Here is a 12,588-nt window from a genome sequence, read left to right on the forward strand (position 1 = left end):
GTGGAAAGCTAACTGACGAAGAAGATCCACCTTTCTAGTCAGCGGGGCTTGTGGGGTGGGGGGAATGAGATCGGCGAAATGTTTTAAAATTGGTACTTAACCCCAGGAGCCCTTTTGCTACTTACATTCACTCTTGAAATGATGAACTAACCTCACCTCTACTTTTTCCTTCTAAGCGGCAGTAACTCATATTATCCAGGGGGTAGGGGAGAGTGAATGAGAAAATGGGTGATTTGCTGATGACCAAAGGATCAGTTTTCTCCACAACACATTCGTTTTTGAAAGGGAAGCTTCTGATTCTGGCTTGTTTTGTCCACCGGCAGGTGAAGATGCCATGACAGGGGACACGGACAAGTATCTTGGGCCGCAGGACCTTAAGGAGCTGGGCGATGACTCTCTTCCCGCTGAGGGCTACATGGGCTTCAGTCTTGGGGCCCGTTCCGCCAGGTATTTTATCGTTGCCGTTCTTCACAATTAATTTAATACAACCATGATTTGTCATCAACCAAAGTCATTTTCATTTTTCACATTATCCTCCAACATGCTCTTTGGATGAGGGTGAGAATTTGGTGGAATGTTCTCAACCCCGGTGTACATCTCTGTCGTGGTTTTTCAGTCCTTGGTTTTCCATGATTGAACATGTCAAGTGTTGGTTTGTTCCCACCTTGCAGTCATACTTCAAGCATGACAGTAGAAGACCTCACTGACAGAACTGGGAGAGCCCGTGTGGGCTCCGTGTTTCAGAATTAAATTGTGTTCCATATTGAATGAAAAAAATCTTATTTTCCAATAAGTACGATACAGTTGTATTGATTGTTCTGTTTTCTTCACTGCAAGAATCATTCTTAATCGAGACTTAAAAGAGAGCATTCTTGAAAAAAAAAATTCATTAGAATTATCTACCAAGTGTTTGGGTATCTCTTCTAAAACTATGCCATTACTTCGTTTACACGGGATGCGCTGGAGTGTTCCCGGACTTACCCAAAGTCACAGACAGGAGTGGTAGCGAATTCAGTCCTTAAAACTGGAGTGTAAAACTTTTGCATGTGAAAAACTTGGCTCGTACTTACCTGACGCTGGTTGAAAGAAACAGGACCTTGTCCAGAATTTGGGGACTTCTTTTCCCTGGTTGGTTTAAGAGCATGTTTGCTGACAGTCAAGTTATTTTAAAGCTAATAATTAAACTTTCTGAGCCAGAGCCCTGAGGACATTTTCCTATAGTTTAAGGATCTGTTGTAAAAAGTTTCATTGTCTAATAGTAAGTGGCACTTCCCACAAAGTAAAGCCTGGGAGTTTATTCTCAGTGTTGTTGATGTGGTCAGTTTAGATACTGAATTGATTTTTCTTCCACTTAGTCTTTTTATTAGTGGAATTTGGAACATCATGTAACTCCATAGAATTTTTGCTTGATAAATGTATTTGTAAAAGTCCTTGAAAGCTTATTGTAGCAGGTATCATTAATAAGAAGGGGGAAATAACTTTTTAAAAATACCTAATGTTTCAGGTAAGCACACAGAGCCATAAGCTACAACGGAAAATAGGCAGAATCTCAAAGGATCTCAAGGGAAAATTCTATTTAGAGGCTTAATAGCTTTTGCAATCCAATAACTAGCTGATTGTCTTCCTCAGATAATATGTAAAAGCTACATTTTGTGAATCAATCATTTATATATAGAAAATTGTAGAAGCTGATATCCAGTGAGAGGTGAAACCAGCATATTGTCTCTTATTATATAATGTTTCTCAGGATAGTTCTAAAGCTTTCACACTTCTGGTCTTGATTGCACCGTTATGATTTGTTGCTGTTATATGTAACTCATTTTTTTTTTTTACATTGGCAACTCATGTTATGCTCAGAGGCAAATCTGCAAGAAAATCAATAAAGCCGATATATTTTTAAAAATACTGTTACAGTATTACCAAATATAATATTCTGAGTGTAACATTTAAAAGGAATACATTCAATGTGTAACTCATTCAACCATAACATTTTTTTCTTTTTTCCCTGTCTTATTTTTTTGCTTTCCACTTCTCCTGTGTTTTTCTAAAAATACTTTAAATTAGTCCCAAGATCAGGTAAGAAGATATGTCCCTTTTAAGGTGTTTTTCTACCCTTCCCTGACTCATGTTCTCATTTTTATTTTCTTCAGCATTGTGCTGTGCTGTGCTGTGCTGCGATGTGCTTTTCTTTTTTTTTCCTGCTCAGCATTAGAAAATCACTTTTGTAATTCTGAGACACCTAGCAAGTCACTAAACGTATGACAAGAGATGTGACTAATGCAAAATTGAGTACTGAAGGAATTTCTTTCCTTTAACAAAGTTTGTATAGTGCATGAAGTAACTGGAGAATTTCATTGGGTTTGAAGAAAAAGTCTTGATTTGAAAAGCAGTCTGTTTGCTGGTGGCTGTTTTATTTGACTTCGTCCTAGGTACATTAGGATAATTTTAGACTTCTGAGGCATGTGTTTTTCTAATACTTCCTGTATTTAACACTTAGGGTATACCGATGGCTACAAATAATATAGTTGACCTTAGTTAAAAACAATTTAATGCTTTCCAGATCCCCATGCAAATGATATCTAGTTTTAGTAGCTGAAAGGGCTCTGATGTAGTAAGGATTCAGAGCCATGCTTGATGGACATAATGAGCTCCATCTGTCTAATGTAACTTGGCTGGCAACAGTGAGGAACAGGAACTTAGACATTATATATAACGAAGACATCTTTAGGCTTTTCCATTGACAGCACCCAGTTTCTAGGCTCTGTTCTTCAGTTGACACTCATACAAAAGTTAAAAAAACAAAAGAGGATATCTTAAAAATATTAACAAATCGTAGATATCTTTAAAAACTGAAGTTAGAATGAAGAGGTAATAATTTTTTTACAACATTTGTTTATTCACATATACTATAAAGCGGTTCTTACATACCACCGATGTTAGCACATGCAGTGGAAACCAGAATTTCTAGAAACGAATGTGCAGTGCAGAGAGTGGGGCTTCCCAGTGCCTCCCACACCACATCACTGGGGCAAATAGAACCTTGCTATGAGTGCTAGAAGTTAGACTGATGATGTGGCCCCTAGCCACAAAAGACTGTTTACATTAAAATCAGTAAAGATTAAATAAAATTCCGTTCTTCAGTCACACTAGCCAGGCCTTAGGTGTTCAGCACCCATATGTGGGCAGTGGCCACTGTCTTGGTGCAGATTAAAACATGCCCATCATTGCAGAAGGTTCTATTGGACAGTGTTGAGTTAGAGAGTAGAAAGACAATATCTGCTTTTAGGAAGTTTATATTGCATTGGAGAGAAGGTAAGGGGCTAGAAACCGGAGTAACATAAAAAAAAAAAAAAAGTTTGCCACTGAAGCAGGAAAAAAAATGAAGAGTTATGTGTCATGTGACTGGGCCCAGAAGGCCCGCCCATGCAAGTGGCCAGGCACGTGGCTTCCTGGGTAACTCCTCTGCAGAGATAAGGCTTAGTTCTTTGTGCTTTTGGTTTTTGCTTCTCTATCCAGTCTCTCATATTTGTGCCTTACTCATAAAAGTCTGTATAAATTTGCTGACGACACTAGAGAACGATGGTTATCTTGAGGTTGAAGATCCCCCCAAGATTCTGGTGGAAGGCAGGGCTGTAATCCTAGAAGAAAGCGTCTACTCATTTGTGCAGACCCTTAGAATAATTCCTGTAGTTCAGGGGCCTCTGTATCTTGATACAAAAATATCCACCTTGGGTGATCTTTAGTGAGCAGCGGAGAAAAGAAGTCATTTTGTGCAAAGCAAGGACCCATTTCTTACAGACCTCTTTGCTGTTTTCCCTGTCGCACACACACAAGGCAAGACCAAGGCCTGATTCTATTGGTAAAGATTCAAGCAGCCACATTTAGATCCAGACAGTTTATTACTTACGTGGACGTGATCGGTGGCAACATCCCACTGTCCTTGTCCTCCATATGAGTCCGGACGCCCCTAAAACAAAAGGGGCTGTCTGCCTCCCACAGTAGTTGTGGATCCTGCATTGCTGGGACCACAGCTCAGCGGTTTCTTGTCCTGAAGCTCTGTCCCAAGGAGGGCGGGGCAGGAAGTGTCACCTCATCCTAAACAAGGGGCAATGCAAAGGTACCTTATGACAGCCTATCATGATAGGTGGGATAGGGAGGCAAGACAGAGATGACCTCAGAGCAGCTCCTCACAGGCTTGTCCTCTGTTTCTGGAGGATTAATTCCAAGGCGTTCTGCCGAGGCTCAGATTAGCTGCAATCCCAGTCCGCCTGCATGTCCTATATGCATATGTGCAGGCTTCCCAGCATCCCTTACTGTATTGTTTTTTTTAAGTCGAGATGTAATTGACATATAACATGTTAGTTTCAGGTATACAAAACAATGATCACCACAATAAGTCACATTAACATCCATCACTGCACATAGTTATGAATATTTTTTTTCTTGTGATGAGAACTTTTGAGATCTACTCTCTTAGCAGCGTTTAAATACTCAATACAATATTATTAGCTAAGTCACCATGATGTATACCGCATCCCCAGGACTTATTTATTTTCTAACTGAAGTTCATACCTTTTGACCGTCTTTGCTCACTTCTCCTGCCCCGCCATCCCCTCCCCCAACCCTCTGTTGGTTTTTAGTTTCAAGGTCAGTGTGTGAGAGGCATTTCAGGACCTCAGGGGTCTTGCACTCTGAGAACCTCAGGGGCTGTGGAGAGGATTTAAAAGAGAATCTAGGGAGAAGACAATATAAGGCACAAGGAAGGAAAGAGGAGAACAAGGAAAGACAAAGTAACCATATGTGAAAACTGAATTTTCCAAGGCCAGAAAGATGGCAAAGATCATGCAAGGTCTATTTGTCATACTAACTTTTTGATGTTTTCCATGAGTCCAGCTGTACACCAGAGCTCTTACTAGGTTAAATCCATATCTGGTTTCCAGAAACTTATGAACAGACCCATTTGTGGCACACATAATTCCATTCAGTAGTGCAAGGTGAACAGCTATGGACCAGAAATAAAGGAGACTCTAACATTATGGTCTTAACCATAGAAAACTCTCTCAAATTATCAAATTATCGAGAGTCATCTGGTTCTTCTCAGTCTCCATGTTGGTTCAGCTGTCATAGTGAAACATCCAAAGTTTTCATGCATTTAACACCATTTGGCCTAATTTTAAACAAAATCTGATCATGAGGTTGTCCAAGCTGAAGAGATTTCCCCAAATATAAGGGATTTTATTTTTCGATGATGTTTTTTCAAGAACAACTTCTGTTGATATTTTTAGCCATCTTGCCTGTTTTCCAAGTTGCATGCATTAATTTTATTTTATTCATCTCATCATCATCCACCACTCTTGAATGGTAAACTGTAAATACAACAGCCTCCGCTCCTTCAGTTCGGATAGGTCGTACACCTTGAACAGAAGCTCCTACGCGCGGGACAGCATGGTGATTGAAGAACTCCTCGTGCCTTCCAAAGAGCAGGTATGTGCTCTCCTCCCAATATTCTTGGATTGTTGAACTCTCATTGCTATGATTGAATCGAGCTCTTTGTCCCATGACAAAACTTGTATTTCAAGTGTTTGATTTTATATTAGTAAATCTTCCTCTACTGCCAGGAACAAAGGGAAAAAAATGATTTGGAAAAAAAAAAGAGGGAAAAAAGAAAAAATCAGTTGTGCCACGTACAGAAATAGGCTGCTTGTCTGCAGGTGAATCCCTAACGGCCCACAGGGAGGAACTCAAAGTCCTAGCAAAGACAGGGGTCACTTTCTCACTTCAAGGTCAACTCTATTTCAGTTTTTTAAAAGAATTAATACTAATTGATAGCTCAAGTCGATGACATCACCCACACGGGTGTTTGATTTTCCTAACCATACTGGGTGCCTGTTGGAAGTTGCTAGAATTGTTTTTAGCATGTAGTTAAAGCTGAGATTGGCTAGGTTTTCGATTCCTTAGCATCAAAGCTGCCTGTGATGGGCCTTTTCAAGAGGTGATAGTATTTTGTTTTCTACCAGAATCTCTGCTGGTGTTCATGCAATTTCTTCTTTCCAGGAATTGTGGTTGAAAAGATACTGGTTTAATGCAAGAAGTTCCAGCAACATAGTCCTGCTGCATTTGGGCTAAGGGTGGTTCGTTCTTCTAGATACACACAATACCTGGTTTTAAATGCATGCAGTCATGAGCTAAAGATGAATGAAACTGTTTGGGCCATAACGCTAATTTCAGAAGTGGCTTATCATATTTAACCAATGTCAATAATTGGTGAAATTATGCTAGATGTATTTATTCGCTGAACAATGAAGGTAAACTGGAGCAGAAGAGTAAGTGATAGGAACAGTATCACCAAGTTAGAGGTTTAAGCAGCTGGTAGTCAGATTTTTGGGACTCTCCTGTGTTTAGAGATGCTGACTTCCAGATATATTGATGTACGTTGTACTTCACAAAAACCTACAATAAATATTTTGTTATTCTACACTCTCTAGAACATTCTTCACAAGCAGATTTTACAGAGGTGAATACGTGGCTGTTCAGTGTTTGGTCAGACATAAACGCCCTTTGTAGAATAATTATAGGCATGATAGCATGTCATGGTTTAAGCACTAGAGAATGCAGTTGTCTCCACTAATGAAGTTCATAAGCTCTTGGAAGTCAGGTGTTGCCTGGGGATTGGTTGAGATTTTCTGAGGAGCTCTCTCTTGGTTTGCTGTGGTCTTTATCCTGGTCGGGTAATCCTGATCTCTTCACATCCCCAATTAAAATGAGATGTTAGTGGATATATTAATGAAAGAAGTGTAGACATGCCTGTTATTCTCCAGGCCTAAGGAAACCCCACAAAGCTTATACAATCGCAGGTGATAGGAGATTCCTTGGGTATCAGTAACACTTTGGTCATATATAAAACATGTGCCTAGTTCTAGAATGGGATCTCAAATGCTTGATTGAACCTCATTGTGGTTTATATTTCTGAATATGTATTTACTATGGGACAAGGGTCTGAAATTGGGACCACCACCAGCATTAGCACCATGACCTCACCATCACTCCCACCATCACTGCCACTCCGGTGGCCATAGTTACACTACCTTTCAATTTCTGCATGTCAACCTTAAAATGTAAGTGTTTGCCATGCCACGGGGCTGCAAACAGGCTTCTGAGGGTTCTCACACCATGACCTGTTAGCTACTGCCAAGACCCGCTTACTCAGGGGGGCTGGAAGCGACAGCTTTAATCAGAATGAAGGATTTGTGAAAAGAAAGGATAAAGAGAACATTAAAGGTAAAACTGATGTTCTTTCATTGAGTTTGTTGCTGCTTAAATTTGAAAAGCACCTCTGTGGCTGTCACAAATATCTCTGTAGAGTAGTCAGGGGAAAGAAGAGCTTAGGACATCTTGAACCTTTACAAATAAATCTTTAAGTTGATAACTGCAGAGGTGGGAGGTTGCTTTCTTCAGTGACCACAGAGAATCCCATGTCTGACAGGTGTTCTTTGTGGAACTAGCACGTTTAATGAACACATGCACTATTCATGGCCACACAACTTCATGATAAATTCACCGGAGATTTGAAAAAAATGTATGAATGACAAAAAGATATTTTAGGGACAGTTGAGGCCACTTGAAAATATACTGGCTATATTGTTAGGAAATTATTGTTAGTTCTGCCAACAGTGACAATGTTATTAAAGCTATATAGGGGAATATCTCCATTCCGGGGGTATGCATGCTGCAGTGTTCAGCAATGAAGTCATCATTAAGTCCGCTGTTTATTTTCAAATGGTTCAACCAAAAGAAGTGTGTGTGGAGAGAGAGCTCATGTGAGCGTAAATATGGCAAAATGTTAATTTTTTTAAAAGACTTTATTTATTTGAGAGAGAGAGTGCACACAAGCATGGGGGAGGGGCAGAGGGCGAGGGAGAAGCAGACTCTCTGCTGAGCAGGGAGCCTGATGTCGGGCTCGATACCAGGACCCAAGATCATGACCCTGAGTTGAAGGCAGACGCTCAACCAGCTGAGCCACCCGGGCGCCCCAAAATGTTAATGTTGAATCAAGGTGAAGTGTATATGGGTATTTCTTACACAGTTTTTTCAATGTCTTTATTTATTTGAACTCCTTCAAAATGAAAGCTTGGAAGAAAGGGGAACACAAATGTTGACTTCTTTAGTCTCCTGTATCTCATTTATTACAGAGGAGGGAAGAGACTAATTCCTCAAAAGAGAGGCCTTAAGAGGGAATAGTCTAGTCAAGACTAATGAGAAGCATTTTACTTGAGAAGTATGCTTCATATAAGCACAAACTTTATATTAGAATTAAGTGCCAAAATTATTAGTTTATATCCATCGTGCCTCTAAATCTGCATTTATAAACTTCAAAACTGAGTTTCTGCACAGTATTGATTTTGTCTGAAAGCATGCACAAAGCCTTAAATATTTAGAATTCTAAAGGCAATAATACATGACTTACCGTCAGATTTAAAACTGTCGTGGCCCAGTTAAAGTTGCGTTGACACCTAAAGGTGGAAAATGAATAAAAATGAACTCTCCACGCACTGCTCGTTTTCAGCAAGAGGAGACTTCACCAATACAAAGCATAGTCAGTTGCCTCTTATTATCATGCTGCTGATTAATCAGTTTGCACGTTGACCACAGTTAAAGGACCGTTGAGACTCGGGATAATTAGCACAGGCCTGCTGTTCCCATACTCCTAAGAACCTATGCTGGTGAAGGCAGGTGTGGAGGCCAGAGCTGGGAACGGAGTTGGGAGAAGTGAGCCCATCCTCCTGCCCTGCTGAGCCTTAATCAAGATCAGTCTGTAAACCACTTAGTCCCCCCCTTGAATAATCAGGAGTGAACTCTTATTCCTGGGCTATTGGGTTATCCATGAACTCCCTACACTTTTACCTTCCCTTTACCTTGCAATCAAGAGTCACCTGTAGATATGGCTCTGAAAATGTATTTGTAAATAAACCATGCCTGCATTTGTCAGGTTTTATTATTTAAAGCAGTGACTCTCAGCCCTGACTGCCCATGAGAATTAAAGAATTTTTAAGACTGTTGCTCACCATATGACTTCACTCATAATTGGAATTTAAGAAACAAAACAAAGGAAAAGAGACAAACCAAGAAACAGACTCTTGATTTTAGAGAACTGGTGGTTGTCAGGGGGGAGGCAGGTGGGGGATGGGTCAAGTAGGGATTAAGGAGTGCGCTGTCAGGGGCCGAGCACTGGGTAATGGATGGCACTGTTGAATCATTATATCATACACCTGAAACTCATATAAGGCTGCATTTTAAGTACCTGGAATTAGAATAAAAACTTACAAACAAACAAACACGATTGCCCAGTGACTGGGAGAGGCTAGGCATAGCATGTTTTGATGCACCCAAAACTGAAAACCCCCGATTCCTAGTCAGAATTTTTAATTGGGAGATGGGCGGCTTCCAACTGGCTGGCTCAGTTGGAAGCGCATGTGACTCTTAATCTCAGGGTCATGAGTTCGAGCCCCACCATGGGTGTACAGATTACTAGGATTCACCATTGGGACTCACACTGGAATCACCACATGGCTGGGACCTTTTTGTACGTTGATCATTCAGCATCTCATGTATTTGTTTTATAAGCTCTGATTTGTGCATGTCAGATTGTCTTAGAACAAGATCTGTGCACGGAAACATTCTTTTCCAAAGAGAAGGTAGCAAAGACAGGGATGATGCCAAACCGAAGCCGGGTTGTCTAGGATGAATATAATAGACTGGTTCTTTCATTTCTTCTGACGTAATTACTGAAAGCACCTGTCCAGCATGGCTTATGTAGTCGCTGTGTATGTCCACACCAGCCAGTCTTCATGATCTAAATGGAGTAACATTCAGGAGACACTGTGTCAGGAGGTGTGGTCATACTTATGCTGATAGTGGTGAGAACGGTTCATTTTGAGCTCCTACTGTATGCAAGACACTGCTCTAAGTGTTTTGCCAGTATCAACTCATTTACATTTCACAAAAACCCTTTGAGATAGTGTTTTGGCTCCATTAAAGAGATGAAGAAACTGAGGCACAGTCAGCTTATGTGACTTACCCCAGGGGACACGGGTGGTTAATGGCAGTCATTGGCCATGTGGCTCCAGGTCCGTCTGCATTGCTGTCTGTGGGAAAGGAGCCATCAGAGAGCCCTCAGACTTTATACTCTGTCCTCCAAGATCTCATGCTTGTTAGTATTGTTAATACGCACGCAGTACCATCATCTTTATCCTTTTTTTTAGCATTAAAGATTATATTTAGACACGTGTTCTCTATTATGCTTGTGCCAAATTCTAATTAAATCTCTTATTTAACGTGACTTAAAAGGAACTGACAACTTATATTCAGCAACAAGTTGTGAAAATTATGGAGAAAATTATTATGCTAAGAGCTATGACATGGAAGCATCATTAAGGGAATGGGAATACTTGACCTTCACATAGATATGAGGTAGAAAGCATGATAGTGGTCTAAAAATGTTTTGCCGGCTAACCAATTAATTATATTTCCTTTGAATGACCCTAGAAGTACTTGCAAGACCAAGGGATGTATGTATACAGCAAGCAAAAACATTTAATTCAGTATGATTTCTGGTAGTTATCCAAAAATAGGAGCAGAGCAGAAATCACTTAGGGACATGGGTTGGTTTTGCCTTGTACACCGTTCCACTTTCTTAGGTAGCCGACAGGATCTGATGGTCAAACCTGTACCCCCATCCATTTCTCAATGTCATTTAGAAGGGTCAGAAATCCCTGCCTCTCCTCCAAGGATGGGCCCGAAACCTGGCCATTCAGAGCATTCCTTTTCCTGGATTACAGTGATTAATTTGGTTAAAATGTAAAATCTAAGCCAGTCTAATGGGACTCAAATTTGAGACTTTCTGTAGCCTTTTGGGGTTGCTAAGCTCTAAAGGTGATGTCAGCCCAGATCTGCTAAGGATGGAGCACGTGAAAACAAACAGTTCCTACCATCTTCTGAGCCATGGCTGGATGCAGCCGTGCCTGAAGTTGGTCCCTCCCAGACTTTCTTACAATATAAACCAGTGAATTAATCTCAATCTCCTCCCACCCCTGGGAGGCGGGGAGTGTCTTAAGCCAGTTTAATTGGGGTTTGGGTCCTCACTAGTATGTTTACATTGGGGGTGGTCAAACCTGACATGAACAACCACATATCAAGGGCAACATAGAGTCTTCTAGTGCCATTCGATCTTGAGATTCTGTTTTATGCTTTCTCTCTAGAGCTAAATAAATGTAAGCTTAACAAAATAAGAAAATGAGCTATGGTTCAAGAGAATAGCTATGCATTAGGATGTTCTAAGCAAAAACTTTTAGAAAAACATTCTTTTCTAGTTGGTCACTAAGCAATGTCCATTTCCTTTCAATTCCATTGCTGTAGGGGTAGCGCGTCCATGAAAAGAGAGAAACGGGGCAGCTGCGAGGCCCTGTCCCTCTCTTAGGAGGTTGCTTTCATTTGCAGCCTTCCCCACTCAGACCAGATTTGCCCACATGGTGTATGTCTCAGGGGGTGAGTGGCAGGGCTTCTAATACTGACCAGGTTAGAAGGTTGAACTAGTGTGTGACGGTTGCATTGGCTCTTTGAATGGGAGCTGTGGAGTCATTCTGTCCTCACTGTTGGAGGCCTTACTCGAGCCTCCCCGTATCTGGAGGCAGCCGTCATATCTTCCACTCCGTAACTCTCTCATTTGTCTCACAGCCCCGGACTCCAGATCCTTTGGGTTAGACTTGGTCTTTTTTAGGCTAAGGATGATCTTATGTATACTTAGTCGTATGAAGTGCTATGTACTACTTGACGTATTAGCAAGTCATGTGTGAATTGGAGGATTCTTCAAGAGAAGTTGCACGTCTGTCACTTTAAGACCTAGGCAGTTTCCACTTATCTCAGTAAGAGAAAAGAAGAATGCCTAATCCCAAAGGCTGGTTATGCCAATGCTCAGTTTTTCCTTCTCTGCCCCTCACTCCATTCTCCTCCTGCACCTCCCCTTTCCTCACATCAGCAGATCAGCCCTCCTGTTTCTTGTGGTGAAGGTAGTTCTAAGGGGTTCTCAGAAATGTGCCTGGTGGTAGAAGGTAGCCAGCCTCGGGATTAAAGATTTGCTAGAGATAGTCGCCTGGAAGATAAACACCTTTGACTAGTGACATTTAATATGCTGCTTTTTCTCTTCAGAGTGCTTTGCCAGCATTACTCAGGTGATCCATTCAACACCTCTCACAGATTGGTCAGCAAGATTACGCATTTTTTTTCGAGGCAGACAGGTTGGTGTTGGGAGGTAGAACAGTTTAGATGTCTTGAGCTGGATGTTGTGTTAACAGCTTCCATGCTGACCTTGATTCACCTTCTTTTGTGCAAGTTGGTAGCTAAATTAGTTTTCCATCAGTCAGATTTGGAAATCCCAAAGAACTCAGCTTCTATGGTTTGCATTTTAGTCTCACATAAATCTTAGGGGTAATAAATGTTGACTTTAAGAAAAGAAATACTTGAGGGGGGAGAAAAGACCTGCTTTAGTAAGCCTTTAATTGTTATTTTATTTTCTGCTTAAATCAGGTTTTCTTT

The 12,588-nt window shown here is 40.9% G+C and overlaps 1 protein-coding gene across 11 annotated transcripts in view; it reads left to right on the top strand.

Annotated features, from left to right (window-relative positions):
* ANK3 (ankyrin 3) overlaps window positions 1-12,588 on the top strand; it is a 641,190-nt gene that overhangs the window by 541,983 nt on the left and 86,619 nt on the right. For 9 of the 11 annotated variants that reach the window (XM_057308892.1, XM_057308893.1, XM_057308889.1 and 6 more), the window contains 2 exons: window positions 324-447; window positions 5,382-5,484. In XM_057308892.1, the coding sequence (XP_057164875.1) occupies window positions 324-447; window positions 5,382-5,484 (227 nt within the window). Of the gene's footprint in view, window positions 1-323; window positions 448-2,064; window positions 2,077-5,381; window positions 5,485-12,588 lie in introns of all 11 variants that reach the window. The other 2 variants (XM_057308888.1, XM_057308894.1) reach the window with 2 other exon arrangements.

The sequence above is a fragment of the Ursus arctos genome, unplaced genomic scaffold (genome assembly GCF_023065955.2).
Source record: "Ursus arctos isolate Adak ecotype North America unplaced genomic scaffold, UrsArc2.0 scaffold_7, whole genome shotgun sequence".
NCBI classification, from domain to species: domain Eukaryota; kingdom Metazoa; phylum Chordata; class Mammalia; order Carnivora; family Ursidae; genus Ursus; species Ursus arctos.